Source organism: Carassius auratus, chromosome 32 (assembly GCF_003368295.1).
Source record: "Carassius auratus strain Wakin chromosome 32, ASM336829v1, whole genome shotgun sequence".
Lineage (NCBI taxonomy): Eukaryota > Metazoa > Chordata > Actinopteri > Cypriniformes > Cyprinidae > Carassius > Carassius auratus.
In genome coordinates, this window is record NC_039274.1 from 26,557,363 (window position 1) to 26,578,321 (window position 20,959).

At 33.7% G+C, this 20,959-nt stretch overlaps 1 protein-coding gene across 1 annotated transcript in view; it reads right to left on the reverse strand.

Annotated features, from left to right (window-relative positions):
• LOC113051952 (ADAMTS-like protein 3) overlaps positions 1 to 20,959 on the reverse strand; it is a 142,742-nt gene that overhangs the window by 59,816 nt on the left and 61,967 nt on the right. The window contains exons 4-6 of the mRNA XM_026216149.1: positions 6,383 to 6,510; positions 3,131 to 3,176; positions 764 to 1,000 (exon numbers count right to left, since the gene is read on the reverse strand). Coding sequence (XP_026071934.1) covers positions 764 to 1,000; positions 3,131 to 3,176; positions 6,383 to 6,510 — 411 coding nt within the window. The remainder of the gene's footprint in view (positions 1 to 763; positions 1,001 to 3,130; positions 3,177 to 6,382; positions 6,511 to 20,959) is intronic.

The following is a 20,959-nucleotide window of genomic DNA, read 5'->3' on the forward strand; positions in this document are numbered from 1 at the left end:
TACCACATAACAATATCATTATGCTTTTGGACACGCAATTAAAAAAGACTGATACTATGGCAGAAGGAGATGCTTCAGTGGATGGAGACTTGATTCATATATACCAGGGATCCTCAAATCTGGACCTTGAGATCCACTTTCCAGCAGAGTTTAGATCTAACCCTAATCAAACACACCTGAGCATGCTAATCAATGACAATCAATGTCTTTGGGATCATTAGAAAATCACAGGCAGGTGACTTTGACCAGGGTTGTAGCTAAACTCTGCAGTTCATTGGACCTCCAGGGTAAAATTTGAGGAAGGGGGATATATACTGTATTCAGGAAAAGAATTTAATAAAACTGTAAAGCTTATTCTCATTGTGCTAATACTCTTGTAATGCATGTCAGAACAGTGCTGAAAAGGTCAAGAACTCTATTAAAGCATAAAAATACCATAATGTATTGACGTTTTTGTATTTTTAATGTGTTTTTGATGTGTTTGATATTAAAAATAGTAAAATAAAATCTTTAATAAGAATAAATGAACCTTTTATTATTATGGTGACATTTTATTTTATTACCATTTTAATTGAAATATTATTTATTATTGTGAAGTTTTATTATTCAGTTAAATGCTACTGCTATTTAACAAAACAAAACAATACATATATATAAAATAACTATATTGAGATATGCTGCCTTATGGCAACTCTTATAATATAATGCACTGATATTTCAAACTCAAAGGGAGTTTACATAGCTTAAGTTAATTGATGTTCACCTGACAAATCCCGCTGATGCACATATCCAGAGAATCTGCTTTGCACCGAGTGCCGTCCAACACTTTGGGCGCCAGTTCCACCACCAGGCTTTTGCCCCGGGCTTGACATCGGAGTGCGCAGGGTGAAATAGGATCATATGTCACAGGTATCCACTCGTAGGTTTGTCCCTGGTACTTGATGTCATTGTGGGCGGAGCATTGTTGAGCCCTGAAGTCACCTGACTCTGGAGGACAGTCCTGATTGGAAGAAAGACATTGGTAAGATACATTTTTTTTATTATATATTTTTTATTAGCACCAGACAAATTTAAAAGAGTTAGTAAGAATCATGTTAATTATAAATAATTTACTGCCATTTTTGGGTAATCGTGTAATCAATAAAAAGTAACTGTAGTCTCATTATGAGTATTGTAAAATGTAAAATAATCTAATTTCATGTATAATTTTTTTGTAATATGATTATGCAATCCAGATCACATAAAATCAGTTACTACTCAGCACAATCTTTGACTATAATATAGTAACTCTGACATTTAATATGCCCAAAAATAGCTGACCTGACAATGTCACTGGAAATGTTATTTTCTACACAGCGAGATTAAATCGTGAATGTGTGTAACATCATAAAGCTTATACAGATGACTGGTTGCATAAACGAATGGTGACAGTGTAATTGAACTGTGGCAAGCCTCCATGTTTAAAAAAATAATATTTCCTATTTCATCTCCTGTGCACTGAAGAAAACCACAATTCTTCCTCTGCAGCTCAGGACTCTGAACTCATTTAATCATTCGATCGGCTCAGAACCCCCATGTGCAAAGATCATCAGCGATGCATCTCAATCGGATAGAGTAATTACATATCACAAAGGCTTCAATGTCAGGATCAGTCATGGAAATAAAAAGAACAATTCAATAATGAACCTCATCTATGGCAACTATAAAGCCTGACAGGAAGACCAAGCATCGGTTCTCACTGTTTTGATGGAAGTGCGATAAATGTTATGCTGGGAATCTTTCCCAGATGCCTCTGATTGGAATTGTGAGTGAAGGAGGAATGTGATTCCAGATGAAAGCACTTCACGGGTAGAAAAAACACCAGCTTTTGATTCAAATGCTCTTTGTGACACACGGTCATCTAACAGCTCTCAACGTGAGTATTGGCTGAATCATAGGACAAAATTCTGGTTCCATAACAATTCCATTAACATCACAAACTAGACATCGCTAATAGAAAATTTACTTCACTTGCATTAGTGAAAAAATGTAAAAAATTCAAGAGTGGTTAATGGAATCAAATTTCATGAAAAGCATTTGGTTCCACACCATTTTTGTAAAAAATATCAACTGATTGTAAAAAGGACCAGTTTCTCATTCCCACTTTCAAAATGTACATGACATGAGATGCTTTCCAAGAGAAATATCACATTTGTTTCCAAATTGTTTGCTAATCAAAAAAAAATATTTCAATGCTTTTACGAGGGAATGTAAATATTCCCTGGGGAATGCAATCATTTTGCAAGAGAACATAAGTTTCTTCAGGGAACACACAAGTTTTGTGAGAGAATGCAAATATATTGTAAGATTGCAATGTTTCTCATGGAAATGCAAATGTTTTGTGAGAGAACACAATGTTTCCTGTGAGTACACAATAAAACACAAGAAGACGGCAAATGTTTTTTTTTTTTCATCACAATAACCTTTTAGTGGCTCTGTACCCTTTGAAATATTTCTGTTGCTATATTTCACAGTGTTTACCAATATAATCGCATATTTTTGCCAAAATTGCATAGTATTATATGAAAAACTGCCTTGTGTATGCTACTGTATTCTGTATGCTATTTTGGAAAGATATTTTAAAATAGACTGCATAGTATATGCAGTATGAAGTCAATTGTAAAAGATTTTAGCAACACCAGTTTAGAGACAAATTTTCACTATTATGTTGTTGCTTATAAGCTTGCATTTTATTAGCATATTGGATGTTTAATAGTATTATAACTCACAATGCCTTATTCTGCATGACTATATTTTAGATCACTTAACACCTAACGTTACCTACTGTAACACCTAAACTTAACTACTTTATTAATTTTTAACAAGCAGCTAGTGTAGACTTTATTGAGGCAAAAGTCTTATTTAATAGTTAGCTAATAGTGGGAATTGGTAATCAAACTAAACTGTAACCAGGGTTTAATTCACAGAGCCGTGAGTGTGTAACAGGACGAACAACCAAATTAGTCCAAATATCGAATGGACGAACAAGCAAGTTATGAGGGATCTGTTTATGAACAACCGGCACTCCAATACTGTGTAAATCTGCTTCTGCAGACACAGATCGCTGTTGGGCCTCATAACATCGACTTACTGTGCTGCTGCATGTTCTGTAGCGGATGTTCCTGCCCTCACAGTTCCTGTGGAAAAAACACAAAACTAAATCAGATATGGTACGATGTCATTGTCCTTCTTAGTGGCACAGCCCCCTCCATCTTTTGTCTCAACAGTAATCATTTTTAGACCTGCTCCTTATTATTCTCTCTTTAAACCGCTCACTTGTTGATAAGGTTCTTTTTCTGTTTGTGTGCTTCTTGGGAACATAAAATGAATGCATGCTATATAAAAAAGTAAATATAATAATATATTTACTATATAAAATACTATAATATTTATAAATTAAAACCATTAAAAACATGATTCCTTGAAATAAAATAAATATTAACTGAAATAAAATATTAAAAAATTTTATTTTTCAAGTAGTTACCAAGACCATATATAACTAAACCTAAAAAAAAAAATAAAAAAAAAATATATATATATATATAAAACAAAAAACACAACAAAATGACTAAAACTCCTAAATAAAAAATAAATAGAAACTATAATAGTATCTTAATAATACAAAAAAAAAAAACACTGCTCAGAATGAATGTGAATGCTATACATAAATATATATATATATATATATATATATATATATATATATATATATATATATATATATATATATATATATATATATATTATTTTTTTTTTATCGGTTCAGATACCGTTTAGGCACCCATAGCATTTTAAAAGTATTGATTTGGCACTGGTATCATAAAAAAAACCCAATCGATACCCAACCCTAGCATTCTGTTTGAATATTCTTGGAAAAAAAATAATTAATCAGACATTAATCAGAAGCATTTAATTACAAATCCTTAAGAATAATCTTAACTTGAGGGTCAGCAGAGCATTTGCAATGAGATCCAAAGCAAGGCTTAATTGGCCCAACTATTTTCAGTTATATCTAACTGGTCAATTAGCTTTAAATGAGATTAATTTTCTATGTGCATTGCTTTATCTTTTGGCATCTACCCTCCAGCTATGAAGTAATGGGCACTAAGCTACAAAAACACAACTGCGTCCAACACAATAAAAAACAGATATCAGTATTACTGTTCAGAAACAGATAAGCCATTCATTGGGTGATTTCCACTTTTTTTAGTCTGTTTTTTTCAGTAAGGTCCTATACACCTGAAGAGAGCTATTTGTTAGCGGTCACATTCATTTCAATGGCAGTTAGCATGTGACTAATTACTCCAGAAAAGTAAAAAAAAAGATATCATGGCAGTGTTGACTAGCTGATGGAACTCTCCATTTAAAGGGTATGACATGGGGGCAAAACAAGCAAGGATCAGCTAAATATCACTCAAGAATGGAATTGTCTCCAACATATTAGCCAACACAAGCAATCTAAGCATTTTCGAGCGAGTAAAACTGAGTTGAGAACTTGAGAAAAACTTGAGTTGAGAAAAACAGACACCACCGGAAAACTATGCAATTGCTTACAAGGCAGTGTTCACTGTACACCCTAACAATCAAAATAATTAATCAGTTTGAGTAGGGAACATTTATGTAAAAAACTTTTTTTTTTATTTTGAGTTCACAAAACTGACACATTTAACACACTTTGAATTGTTTCATTGTTTTGAGTTTAATTAACTTGTTTTAAACAAAGACTAATGAAAAGATTCACATTAATTTAAATGTTTGCTGAAATAAATACCGGATTGATTCACAGCTTTTGAGAATCAATAACAAATCGACTTCATTTAATTCAATTCGATTCAAGTTTATTTGTATAGAGCTTTTTACAATACAAATCATTGCAATTTTTTTTTACAGAAAATTAAGTTTCTTTAATATTTAGTAGTAGCTTATATGTGGTGACTGTCAGTTTATGTGCATATGACAGGAATTATCAGAAATATTAATACAAGACGTAGTAAACCAGACACTATTAATAGCAATTATTATATGATTCAATCACACTTGTAGCAATAGTTTTTAGTTTTGTATGTTGTTTCAGGGTTAGTATAGTCTTTAGATTATACTAAGATTAATAAAAAAAAATAAAAAGAAATTGCCCAGCCCTAGTCACAAGTCTCCCAGTTTTCATCCAAAATATCTTTACGATTATGAAGTTAGCAAACTTTACTTTTTAGTTTGTGAAGTAAAAAAAAAGCCAATTAGCAATTCAAGACTATAATATTATACATAGAAAACACATTTTCCTGTATCAATGCATGATTCAATTCTCTCTATTTTATTTTAATGTAATGCATCATTCATGGTGTGTGTAAAATTTGAGCAACAAAACCTTTTTGCTTTCCTTTAGATGGAGAAAGTAAGGCAGAAATAGAAGGGGAATTAGAAGGAGGGAGCAAGACAGACTGTTAAATCCAAAGTGTTTGTCATGTTTTCCATTCTTTCTGGAAACAAAGCTCTTCTTAGTCCTGTCTGAGGTCAGCCATAACCACGAGTGGCCTGACATCACAATGACAGATATTTGCTGTTGACCACTGAAATCAACTGTGGGTCTGTCATATAGAGCACAACATGACAAACACGGATATTTGACAGGATGTTCACTATATGCTCTTCTCTGTGAAGGCAGGTGACGCACATCTGTCTCTAAACAGGAAAGTCAATTTAGTTATCAGAAAAGCATAATTTATTTGCAAAAGCCATTTGCTTTGATAGAATGCTAAATAATGTTAAGTGGTTGGAAATCACTGTTGTAGTATAATGTTGTTTACATGCATTTGTTGTTGTTGTAAATCAGTCCGCCGTTTTCCCATAATTTCATACCCGCTTACCACCTTGTTGATCCTAGGACAACATGCCAATCAACCAATCAGAATCGAGGGATAACTTTTCAGGAAATATTTTTTTTAGGCTTAAAATCAGGATTTGGTGCTTCTACACCCTTGTTTATCAGCTTTCATTTCCTTCTGATTTTAGGAATAATTATGGGTAGGGTTAGGTTTAGGGTTAGGGATTGGGCGAAGTCTATATTTTTGGACAGTAATGTTGATCCAGGATCATCTAATGATGTTGATCCAGGAACATGTCTTACTTGGCAAAATCACGGCGACCCCAAACTTACATACTCCCAGAACAGCAGTTTGGGTGGAATGTGAGAAAGAAACAGAAGCCGTTCGCCTTATTAGAAGTCAGTGTGCCATCAGAATGATTTTAAAACTAATATTTCAAGATTACATGCAGTAGCTCTTAAGGAGGGGTTAGTGTTTTAGATGTCATGAAGTTATGAATGCATACGTGTGCACTTGCTCACCCCCCATTGAGACACCTGCGCAGAGAATACGAGGCTCCGCCTCCACAGGTACGAGAACAGTCGCTCCACGTGCCCCAGGCATCCCAACCAGTTTCCCTCTCCTCATCTGAGCGTGTCGTTCTTGAAGACTGCAAGACACAAAAACACCAACATGTACTAAACTGTACTGCTTTTTTATGCTAAAACTCAAATCCCAATTAAAAATGCAGAATCCATTATGGCAGTTATGTTATGTTATAGATGCATGACCAGTCAATTGTTGATATCCTCTGTTGACAAGAAAAAATATTTATTTACAATGGCTACCGTCAACTGCTTGGTTACCAGCTTTGTTCAAAATATATTCTTACAGCTTTGGAACATCTTGAGGTTGAGAAAATGATAACTGAATTTCATTTTTGAATGAACTAACCCTGACCCTAACCGTACTCCCATTCACACCAACACTAAAATGATAAAGACAGAAAAGAACAATATCGTTGGAATCAATTCAGGACTATTTATTCCAGCTAATAAATGATAAAATCATCAACAGCCAATCAAAAGCACTCAACTTGAGCTTGAGCTTTTAAAGAGGCAGACAACAAAACTGCATCGTGGTTATGATAAACAGAACATTATTGTACATTGGTGTGGATACTAATATAGCCATCAGCAACCATTCATAGCACTCAAGTTTATTTTTCTATTATAGATGGATGAATCTGAATGACCAGGCAAATGATGTGTTCTGTACAAGTAAAGGCAAGACATTGCATTCTAATGGCCTGTTGACAGCAAGAATGATAACTTAAAAATCTTTTTAAAAATACATCTTCATCATTATAGTTATTGCCCTTGGTGTGAACAGGCCTTCAGTTGTTCAGTGATGCCCTATTGTAGATCTCAGGTTCTCCAGTTTTCCACTGAAATATCGTATCGCTCTCAATTGGGACTGTTATTGCTTGACGAAAATTTTTTCTCTTCAAGGAAAAAGGATAATTCATTCTCCCGTATTATTTATGTTTGGTCAGCCACCTATCCACTGAGCTCCTCCACTCTTCCCACCAGTAAATCCCTCTTGGACACCAGCTACACACTGACCTTGAACATTAGCTGGGCTCCAGAAAACTTCTGCTTGATTTCTTTACCCACTCAAACACTCCTGTGTGTTGATACAATTTATACAACAAAATATACTCTTGATATATCCTGCCCCCCTCAGTCACTTCACTTCCTGTCTAGCAACTGTCCTATCCTTATAAAGGCAAAAATGACAAAAATATAAATCTTGAAAAAAAGACTTGCCAAACTTGACATCATTGATTCCACAGGTTCATAAACATAGTGTTGTTTCAAAGATGCATAATGAATGAGATTCAAGTGCTGCAATGGAGTGCACGATTTTCAGTAAATAACAAATTTATATATATACAGCACTGAACAATTTAGTAATGACAGAAATATAATTTTTGGACCAGTCTGTTTCCTTAAATCTCTTATGCTCTCCAAATAGGGTGTACAGAAAAAAAAATATTTCTTTATTTTAGAAAAGAGGAATATTGTGAAAATTTGGCACACAATAAATTTTTATTATTATTTTTATCAATGTTGAAAACAGTTGTGCTGTTTTATATTTTTGTGGAAACAATGGTACATGTTTTTCTTTTTCTTTGATAAATAGAAAGTTCAAAAGAGTTGATCAGTTGTTGCATAAAAGTATTAATTTCTTTAAATAAATAAATAAATAAATATCTTACTGTCCCCGAACTTGAATAGCAGTGCAGACATCTTTTAACAAGGCTCTCTGATGGATAATGTGCAGTTGTTCTGTGGGAAATATAGGTTTCTTTTGGCATTCTACAAATTCTTACTAATTTTCGTTTGGAAAATGTAACATCTCTGCTTGTACAGTTCTATTACCATGAATGTGTGTGTAGAGGCTTTCTTAATTTCAGTTGTTGGACCACAGTCCTAGTTAAACACTCCGTCAGTAGTTGCCAATGAAAACAGACTAGCCGTGCTGGGCTTTGACTAGCTAGCCTTGCAGCGCTGATGGGATGTCAGTTTTACAATGATCTAATGGTGATCCATTTCCCTGAAGACTGAACTTTCCAGTCAAGAGAGATGCTATAAATTGCCCTTAGATTGAATTTCAAATCCCTATTGTTTTTAAAATTATTATTGCAGGTTCTTCCATAAGACTTCCTGACTTATTTATGGTTTCTCCGCAAACTCACCAGGTACAAAAGCAGCCAGTTTACTCCTGTCTCTTCTCATTACAAATCCCGGACCTAAAAATGGGACTTAAAGAGCTCATATCAATTATTTGAATATCAATATTTGATTTAGAGGAGAAATCAACACTCATTTAGTGTCTATGCTAAAGCTGAGGACTGTATTGGCTAATGCTAGCTAGGGTTTAGCTAAGTTCAGGTTTCATTAGCAATGTTGTCAAGCCCTGTGTATAAACAATGGCACGCAAACAGACATTATATAGCGATATAAATATTACATTTTGTGCTACAGTTTAGTGAATAACACTGTTAAATTTAATTACTAGTAAATGAAGCAATTACAAATTACATAATAGAGCACAACAGATAAATATATATATATATATATATATATATATATATATATATATATATATATATATATATATATATATATATATATATATAATATATGTATGTACGTAAAGTTATTTTAGTTATTTATTTTTTATGTATTTTTCAATAAGTTATTTATTTAATAAATAACTTAATAATTATTTAATTAAAGATAATTAATTATTTGGAACATGAAGCTCAGTCCAAATACTTGAAGCCAGAATGAATGTGAGAAACTAAATGACAGGGAGACCACGCACCAAATGTGCGACTCAGAAAACCAAACACCTCGCTCAGGTTATGCACAGATTTCTGATCTAGCACACAGTCACATAGGCTTTGTTTACATTATGATTTCATATTGAATTTAATATTCAGTCTTAGAATTCAGATGGACACACCCTCAATGCCAAATGTAGCCTGTCATTATTTAATTCAGCACATTTAACAGAATTAAAGCCTAAATATTAATCCCATTTAGGATTCTGGTGTTTGTTTTTAATGAAGTGAAAGAAATTTGTGTCATGAAGTCTGCAAGGGCAAAACATTTCATTAAATATGGGATTTATTGAAAGCTATGGCACCATGTGGAAATGTTTTCTTTGTCCATATTATTCCTTGTCGTATCCAACACCTGCCTCCAATCATTCAGTTGTGTGAGAGATGTTTATGTATTGTTTTAATGACGTGAAAATTGCTAAATAAACAGAATCTAAATGTTTAGTTTGTGTTTGCCAAGAATTATGCCAATTTAGCATTTTGAGCGCAAGTACATAGAGGCTAACTGGGCCTCAACATACACTAAATCACTCTTTAAAAAATAATAATGGTGATTGATAAGGCATCTATTTCTCATGCAAAGTTATACATCAAGTTAAAAATTTAGAGAAGGGAGAATTTTGTTAAATTTCTTAATCTGAAATAGTAAACTTTTCTTGTTGAGCAACGATTTTACTACAGACATGAATGATGACAAACTTACAATGGTCTTCAGAGGGGTGGGTCTTGGAAACCCTAGCAACTACATAGCAATGTCCTTAGAGCCCTTCACAACAGTTTAGCAACCGCATGGCAACACCTCCATAAGATCCCAGCATCATGAGGGTTTTAGCTGGACAAGTATATCTCTTAGAAAATCAAGTATTTTGATATTTTCAAGTACAGGTATTAAGTAAAAACTTAAAAAGCTTAAACTTTTTTCAGTTAATTTCAACCATGACCCATAAATGGTGATAAGGGAGAAAGCAAAACATTTATCATTCGTGCATTTTTGAAAAAAAAAAAAGATTATATTATTAGGGGAAACAATGGTCATTGAAATAAAGCTGAAATAAAATATTCACTTATTTAAGGCAACATTTTTCTAATTTCCATTTAAGAACTAAAATGGCAAAATAAATGACACATTTTTCTTTAGACAATCAAGTTCATGTTGATTTTAAATACAGGCATCTAAATATGACCTATACATGGCGATAAAAAATCATTAAAAATTTTAAATTCTTTAAAAATTATCTTAAATTATTTCTGTTTTTGTTTTAACCCAATGCATTTACACTTTTTTAATGCTATTTGTTTTTTCATTAATAAAGTTGAAATAAAATAAAATATCACAGAAATTAGAAAAGTTGCCTTGGCAATTAACTGAAGCACTAAAATTGTTCTAAAATAAACTACAGTACTAAAATGGTTAGAACTAAAAATAAAAGAAATTAACCATTTTCTTTAGAAAATCAAGTTCATTTTGATATTTGCAAATACTGTTAACTCTTATCTCAATGCTAACTTATAAATAGTACTAAAAGCAAAAAAAAAAAAAAAAAAAACTATTAAAATTCAATTAAATCACCCTAAATTCATCATTCTGTTTTCTTAACCCAATATATTTTACGTTTTAATCACAATGAAATAAAGTAAAATATAAAAATGTAATAAAAAAATCTAAAGTTGCAAGAAAATTATAAATGGTTCTAAAGGAGAATGACATAAAACAAATGTATTACATTGAAAATTGTATTAAAATCAACCTAAATTCATCATTCTGCTTTTGAGTTCTCATCTTCCAGGTCAGTGCAATGTACTTCCTAGCAACAGTGAAGGCTATGTTTGCATAATTTTATTTTGTGGTTGTGTCTGAGATTAAAATCAGTGCAATTTCCTAAGAGACAGCGCTCTGAGTTCACTGGAAATGGAGTGTCCAATATTTTGGCCACTGTATTTCTAAGCTCTTGCCAACATTTTTTACTTTACTGCACCCAACTGTACTTTCTTCTAAACCACATGTGAAATATTTCTCTGGTGTTTCTGGATAATAACTATGCATCTTTATGGAGTGTAATATGGTTAGTATATAATCAAGTCTAAATCTAAACTTAATTAAAATAATGACTTTGTTCCAAATTTCTTGAGTAAGAACACAGCAGTCAGAGAGCAAGGTAACTCAGTTTTTTTACCGAAGCCATTGTCACTGCACTGTTGGGAAAAAAGCATTTGATCTATAAAGATGTACAATTCATATTCTCATGTCTCTCTTGATTTGTCAACACTAGAAACTGAGTGAGCTGAAAGTATATTTTGGACAAGAGCGCTCCAGAATATAGTGCAACCTCAAATAACTCCTCTGTGCTTGTCAGTTTAGGTAAAGCCTGTGATTGCCAAGACTGCTCCTTGGGAAAAATCTTGGATGTAACAAATAATGTACTTGTTAGATAGATCATGTTTGTTTGTCACTTATGTTCTCTCCTCCAGGAGTACTTTCAAACAAAGTTGCAACAAATCAGGGTTTGTGTAGGCGAATAGTCACTAGATGAATTACTCTAGTCAGTTTAATGGATCAGTTTATGGCAAGGATAAAAGTAGTCTACAGTGGAGGCTTTACAGCCAATATACAGCATTAGCTTAAATTTTAGCATGAGGTTTATAATGCAAAGCTTTCACCCAGTTTAAAAGACATGTAAATGCTGAATTTAAGGGAAAAAAATTACATAGCCTTGCAAACTCATGAAAAGTGAAAAAGATGGGATGATCTAAACAATACAATCTTACATTAGATCCTATTTTAATGAATGTAAATGCAAAAAAAGGAAAGAATGAATGAATGGATGAATAATCTCTCAGAATTTGGAGAACATGGCAGTAAATGTAACATTAGAAAAATGCAAGTCTTAAACGCTGAATGCATACTTTTGAAATATGAATAAAAAGGATTTTGTGGTAGATTATGTGGTATTAATGAAACAGAGCATGTTCTCTGACAGATACCGAGTTCCTGAGCGACTCTGTACTCGAGAATGCCGGAAAAAAAAATATCATGACTGACATTTGCATACAATCCTTGTAAATACACCATTACATACTGTAGCAGTAAATAAGTTTTAAATCATTAATCAAATCAATCAAAATCTCCCTCCAGCCTTCACCCACATATTTTGATTTAAAATTTTTGCTGAAAGTCATCAAGTGTGCAACAAAGACAATAAGACTGCAATCCAGGATTTTGAAATGTGCCTAAAAACTATTTTAAATACTAGCACCAGACTGTCCCTGAATGAACACATGAAGCTTAGCCTGTAATAATAGGTTCTGGGCAATCACTCAGTTAGCAATGGCATGAAAACATTTATATATATTTGTATAAATAACTCTCATTATGGTAATGAACTTTGGAGTCCTGGTCTTCTTCTTTATAAAATTCCAGAATAAAAACATCAAACTTATTCTTAACTGTATCTCCCATAAATATTTAAAAAGTTAATATGTACTATCATCTTGCAAAAATGATGTCATGTGGAGAACAAGTCTGTGCAGTACTGATCATGAGGTGGTGCCGCTACAGGTAAACACAGTATTTAGATGCATCATTAGTGGCTGTATCTATATAGGCCACTATACATGAAACGTCTGCCGTATTAGAAGGGTCAACTTGACATCATTCACCATAATACTCACTGAATATTCAAAGATGCCACAATCCTATGGTTCTGCCCGTCTCTCGCATTCTAACCTGTGAAAGGTTTTCCGTTTCTTTGGGAATTAAAATCCTGACGCTTTTTACAACCATTGCCACAGAATTGTGGCATCTTCAAATATTCATTGATTAGTATGGTGAATGATGTCAGGTCGACCATTACAAGATGTGCTTGGAGCTGTCTAATGAGGCATCTACCCATACATATCAATGGAAGCCACAGTATTAAAGTCCCGCCCAAACTGCCACAGACCCAATCACAAGCTCACAATCATGACACAACACGCCGTTTTTTATACAATCAGATAACAAACTGAAAGCATACTTATTAGAAAAACGAACACTTGAACATACATTAGTGTGCCAAGAACTAACGAAAATAATGAAAAAAATATTTGAAGTGTAATTTGATCATTTAGTTTGGCTCACGTCCCATTCGATTTACATGGAGAGGGCCGGGTTTATGACCTACACTGCAGCCAGCCACCAGATGGTGATCGAAATAGTTTGGCTTCACTTTTCAGGCACACGTAGATCATTCTGATGATGGACTTTGGCTCAGGCATTTCAGAATTATTAAAATAACATTTGAAATGGTGTGCGATGAGATCAGTGAGCTGGTTCGTTCAGTTATCCAGTCACATGATCTGTTGAGGCTCCATTGTAGTTTTTTTTGCACATCTTCTTATCAGATTTAAAATAAAAATAAATAAAAATAATTGCATCGGTTTTTATGCACATTTTAGAATTTATGCTTATCTTGGCATTTCCATCCAGCATTTTTAATATGATATCCCAACATTCACATAAAAATAGATGGATGGAAACATAGCTATTGAACTGTCTGGAGCTGAATAATGACAGTATTGTCTTGCTACAGCTGCTATATAGCTAAATTTCGGATTTGCCTCAGTTTTGAAATTCACATAATAGATTGTTACTTTCCTGTTTATTTCAGTGAAGCAGCTTTGCAACGATCTCTATAGTTTAAAGTGTAATAAAAAAATAATAATGGTGACTTGGCAGTTACAACTTATGAATAGCAATTAGTGCTCATCTTGTAAATAAAATAATTTCAACATTGATGGAGGGCAGTATGACTTGTCTATCTTTATCAGTTGCCTTCCCACTCTAAACATCTTTAATGCAAACATAACAAATCTGATTTGAAAAATAGAGCCATGTTTTTGCCTACCGCATAATGTTGTCTCAGAGAAAAAAAAAATGCTACCGTTTACTTCAGCTAAATGTGAACACTTTCTAACAGTAGCTTATCCTGCATATCACGACCACAAGTTTACCCAAAATATACAAGCATATTTCTCAAAATGAGGAGGTGGTTTTGAGGGAAGTTGCTGATTTCCTGTAGCACAGCTGGTAAAAATAGCGATGCTATGATTTTGCATGGATATGGATCTGCTAATGCTTCTGACTCTGCCATCTCAATTTTTGAGTTGCTGCATTACGAAATTACCACAATTCCTAACGTGATGAAAGTACATGTTCTCAGCATTGCTAAAGTGGATATTAGCAACAATGATCCATTGATGGACATTCAGAAGTAGGAGAAAAGGTTGTGTTCCTCACATCGAAATCCAACATATTTGTTTAGAACTGTTTTAAACAGTGCTTGATCTGTGCATATTTCTCTCCGTTTTCAGTCATGAAAGCAATATTATAGATAGACAACTCATATTGTAGCCAGAAGCAATGAAATCCCTTGATGATGGATTTGTTTCTTACAAACATGCTGCTTTTCATTTCCCAATATGTTCATTGATGGACTGGAGTAGTGTGGATTACTTGTGGATTATTGTGATGTTTTTATCAACTGTTTGGACTCAGCACCCATTGACTGCAGAGGATCCATTGGTGAGCAAGTGATACATTTCTCCAAATCTATTCCTATTCCAATTTTAGATGGCCTGAGGGGTGAATATTCTTTCAGAAAATTCTTATTTTTGGGTGAACTATTCCTTTAAGAGAGCCATTCTTTTAAAATGTTGACCTGTAAATGTGCATAAAGCAAGCATCTGACCAATGTCCCTTTGGGTAAAAGCATCTCCCAAATGCATAAACATAGACATCCTACTGTATATAGCCACATACACACACATATACTTAAACACACAGTGGCTGGCCTGGTCGGGCAGTGAGTGGGTGTGAGAAGGTGATAAGCATCCCTTCGGCTAGAGATCCACCAATGGGACCTGACCTCCTCCGTGTCTCCCACAGACCACCAGTGGAATTCGCTCATCAATCATATCTCTCCAAGCTCCAGATGCATGTGCATGTGGGGGCGACGGATGGATCAACAGGTCCATGAGATTCTCGTCAAACTTTGGATGGAAAGCAATGGTTGCCGTTTGGGGACTCGGCTAAACATCACTTTAACAGCTGGGTGAGCTGGCTGCTGAACACAAACTAAATGAGTGAATGGGAAAAAAAACAGAGGGTAGGAGAGGTTTGGATGGGAGTTTAAAGGAATAGCTGACCCCAAAATGAAAAATCTGTCATTATCTACTTACCAACATGTTGTTCAAATTCACTTGATTCTTTCTCGTTGAACACAAAAGGGCTTTTCACACTTGCAATTTTGAATTCACCAAGCTGAATTTAAAGAACAGCTTAAAGGGGCCCTATTATGCTTTTTTCACTTTTTCAACTATAGTTAGCATGTAATGTTGCTGTTTGAGCATAAAAAAAGATCTGCAAGGTAACAAAACTCAGACAAGCTCAAGTAAGAAAACAGGCGCTGAATTAAAGTGAAAGTGCATTGTTCGCGGGAAAAATGAACATGGATTGACATGGAAACGCAGTCACATGAGTTTTTTACTTTTTTTTTTTGCATGATATGAAATCAAAACAATGAACAAATGCTGTGTTTGTGGACTAAACAGACGCGGATCAGTAGCAGACTGCAAACACGTCCTGTGTGAAAGCACGATGAGTCCGTGCTGCGGACTGCATATGCACTGCAGGCAGATTATGCATATATAATATCCATTTTATGCAAGTGCTGTCGGGCTAAAATTGTTGCCAAAGGCGGCAACATGAGCAATTTGCTCCAGCACCTTAGACGCAAGCACATCTTGGAATATCAACCAGCAAAAAATGCATTGTAAAACTGATTATGCATGAAAAAAAAATAAATAAACCGGAAAACTGGTATAATTTTGACAAAAAAACGGTATATCCCGCCCAGCACTAAGTTAAAATAAAAAATGGCCAGACTCTTCCAAGCTTTATAATGGCAGTGAATGGGGGTGGAGATTTTGAAGCAAATAAAGTGCCTCCATCCATCATAAAAAGTGCTCCATATGACTCCAGGGGGTTAAGGCCTTCTGAAGTGAAGCGATAAAATGAGATTAGATTAGATTCAGCTTTATTGTCATTATGCAGTGTACAAGTACAGAGCTAATGAAATACGGTAATTTGCATTTATTGGATGTAATTGGATGTAATTTGCAGTAATTTGGATGCGTTTGTGTCAGAAAAACATCCATATTTAAAACTTCGTAAGCTGAAATATCTAGCCTATTTAATATAACTATGATTGTATTCATCTGAAGGGAAGAAATAAAGTCATATACACCTAGGATGGCTTAAAAGTGAGTACATCATGGGGGTATTTTATTTTTGGGTGAACTGTCCCTTTAAGAATAATTTCTCATAACAAACAAATGGAGCTGCAACTGCTGCAGGTTACGAGACCAGTAAACCATAGTAGGCCAGTTTAAATTCATATTTTTCAATGTTTCACACTGTCCATACAAAGTAACTTGGAAAGTAATTATCTAGTAATTATTCATGTTTCATGATTTCACACTGTGCTACAGAAAAAGCATATTCAAGCTTCTGAAACAATTATTATTATTATTTTTACTTTTACTTAAAAGAGGCAGTTGCTAACAAATAGCTAAATGGAAGAATGAGGTCATTAATATCAAGCTGTATTTGTCCAATCTATGGTACTGAACTAACTACACGAGTGAAATATTGCTTAAAAAGTGACATTAGCCCAGGGTTTAAAAAGATTATAACCCAAGAAGATCCAAGAGGCTAATTTTTATGCAAAAAAGCAGATGTCAAGATCCTAAAAATTGCCATAAAAGTGTCCGAGTCTTCCAAGGTTTCTGGAGCCATTTGACAAGCCATTAAAACACAGAATTTTCCTTTTTGGATGAACTATTCATTTCAGGAATAGAAGTGTTAACAAAACATGAATGATTTTCAAGTAAACTGCTAAACATGGATCGAAACCACTGTTATCAAAATCTTTATCGGTGGGAATGGTCTCGAAGCACACACTCTTCCAAGTCACCCTGCTAAAATGCCTTTCTGCTTTTTCAAGATGATTGCTTGCAATTTCATCCAAGGGGTTGATTACTCTAACAAGCTGTGACAAACACAATTGCGTTCTGCTAGTGATGTGAAGATCAAAGTTGTCAGGGAAGTGAGCCATATGGCCAAAGCATGTACGGTCTCAGAACTCTCAACATAATCAGCCACTGTCTGATCTTCTGCACAAGACGGAAATGAAAGCCAAATGTTTAGAGGTGATCGGCAAAAGCGTGAAATTTTCCTAATGCAATGCACAATGTTTGATATTCGCTGCTTAATAGATTTGTCTATATTATAGGGATTTCAGAACAGTGCTTATAATCAACAAGAACAATTAGAACTATTGAAATATTTTCCTGGAAATACTGTTTTTGACACTATAACTCACATGTGAGCTGCCTAGCAAGATTTTGATGCCTTCTAAGACACCTTTAACTGAAATTCGAGCACAACTTTGACAATCCCAGAATGCACTGTGATTATAATTTTGCCAAAGATTTCCATTTCAAATAAATTCTCTTCTTTTAATCAATCTATGATTGAAGAATCCTGAAAAAAAGATCATGGATTCCACAAAATTATGAAACAGCACAAATTATTTCAATATTGATAATAATCATAAAATGTTTCTTGAACAAAAACATTGGCAACAGATGTATTGTTGACGAAAAAGATAAAATGATAAGGTGTCGTAAGCTTTCTTCTCTCATAATTCCAAGATGCTTGAAATGAGAAATACCAGACAGGCTTATTCTGTTCTCCTGTGTGACGCGTGTCTCTGACACCCTGTTCTCAGCATCGCTATGACACTGTAGAGTGCTACTGACAACAGTTAGTCTCACTAGACACAGAGACAGACCAGATGAAAGACAGACAAGCAGAGAGAAATAAAGCCAGAGATAACCAAATAATAATAATAATAATAATAATAATAAACTCCCATGGACTCCCTGTTCCAAATCCTATAGTGAGAATAACCATTTGCTGCCAACATACAGTAGGTATCTTACTGTAACTGACTGACTGATTAGGAGTGCTCTACATAGCCAACAACTCAAAAATCACAAATCAATACATGAAATGCATGAGAGACTCGACTAACAGTTTCAGGTTGAATTAGACAACACAGCATAAGCGTAAACATAGAGTGCACACAAAAACTTTTTACTTTATACTTTTTCATAATTTTTTTGTAATAACATTTATATTAAAATATAATTTATTTAACATTTATATTAAAATATATATTTTAATATAAATTTTATTATAAAAAAATAATAAAAAATTATAAAGTAAAACGTTTTTGTGTGAACTCTATGTTTACGCTTATGCTGTGTTGTCTAATTATTATTATTTTTTATTTTATTTTATAATAACATTTATATTAAAATATATATTTTAATATAAATGTTAATATAAAAAATGTATAAAGTAAAAAGTTTTTCACACACACACATATACATATATATATATATATATATATATATATATACTTATACATACATATACACACACATATACATACATATATATATATATATATATATATATATATATATATATATACTTATACATACATATACACACATTATATACACACACACACACACATATATATATATATATATATATATATATATATATATATATATATATATATATATATATATATATATATATATATATATATATATACTTATACATACATATACACACATTATATATATATATATATATATATATATATATATATATATATATATATATATATATATATATATATATATATATATATATAAATATATACATACATATATAAATGTTTTCTTTTTTCCCCTCTTGATTTCATAAGTCAGTATCAGGGGAAATCAGGAATTCTCAGTTTGATTGGCACATAAGAAGCCGTGCTCATGGTGCAGTTTATAACTGAGGTCAGAGAAATCAAGATTTCCAGATTAGATGAATTCTTCTGACCTATTTGGCCCAAAAGATTTGCAATACAAGACAGCCGTGACACATTCCCAAAAGCAAAGGAATCAAACGTGACGTGAAATTCCTGCAGCGCTAACAGCTAGGATAAGCAGGTGTCACTGAGGCATAAAACCACAGAGATATGCATTCATCATAATGTGAAAAAGATATAAACCAATCGCGCCAAATCAGGCCTGAAATGAATGCGGATCTCGAAAAAGTCGGCCCCTGGCTTAACGAAATGCTAAAAATGAAAAACTTGGTCTGCAAGAATCTAGATAATGCTCCAAGAATGCTCATCAAACCATTCGGACTAGGAGGTCTCTTTTGATTAAATGATTTCTTCCTATCCAACGCAAGGTTAAATAAAGCTGGAAGGGTTTTTTAAACTAATAACTCTTTATCGTGGAGAAGATCAGTGTGATGAAAAAGCTAAACATATGAGAAAACACAAGACGAGCCCCATCGGATTCAACACAACCACTCTCTAATAGAGAAAACTGCACAGAGACATCTAGAGCCATCGTGCTGGTGCCAGCGCAAGATGGCAGATATAAATAAAGCAGTGGCAAAGCAAAGATTCACTGTTCATAGACCTGAAATGTTCTTACCATTGCTGAAAAACACTGCCTGAAGACCACATTTGTTATGATGATCCACCCCAATGCAATTTCTAATGGCAATGCCATTTTAAAAATTAGAGTTTAGTTAAACTGTTAAAAATTGTAAAGGTATACTGTAGTTCACTCATTATTTATTCACTCTCACCTTCTTCCAAACCCATATGTTGTTATTTGCTTTCTTATGAAGATGTTTCATGCCAACTTTACTTCAAATTAAGAGTATCTTGTTGCTTTACAAGCTACAGTTCAAAGTAGCTTTGCTTTCTAACCATATCCCCAATTCAATGGCTGAGCATATGTCAGCAAACTCTGATGAGTAATTATACTTAGCATGCACTAAAATGGTAGGAAACTGTGAGACAAATGAAACCGCTATAGCTGATTAGTTCCGGTGAATAAAATCTCATGCTTTCCATCACCATTACCCTTCAGTGAAAGCACCTTATTAAACTCTTCTTTGAGATTTCTAGCTTGGCTCAAAAGCACCCAATGGAAAACATCTTGCAGGTTCAATATTTACATTGGCAAATGTGTGCTCGCTTCATCTGCTCTCTAATATAGAGCTCATTCACGTACATTTAGATTAATTCAGTGTTTCCGGATGTTTCAGTGTTTTCAGTTTCAGCTTCAAGTTGGATCCAGAGTTTGGAATAGATCAGCATGTTCAAGGATTTGACACGTTTAAAAATAAGGTCCTCACCCTCGGTGTGCGCTGATGTGAGCGAAGTCCAACGGCCTTTTGTAATTCATTACCTTTTCCATAGATTCTTCTATGGTCAGTTACGACTCAAAAATAGGTCTTAGATCCATTTCTGATGCTGGCTGCAGAAAGAAACAATGCTAAATGCATACTAATAAACGTCATAGCAAAAATGCTAAATAAACAGGCTTATTTTCTATAAGGAAGGCTTTAACACTTCTGTTTACATCTTTGTATCAGTATTTGGCATAAACCCTGATAGGCTGATTACCAATGTTTGATTTTAACATTATTTAATATGTGTTACCGTATGCTGCCTGAAGCAAAACCAGATGAGAATGACTGCTATATATTGTAGGAGGTTTGCTGAGCAGCATGCAC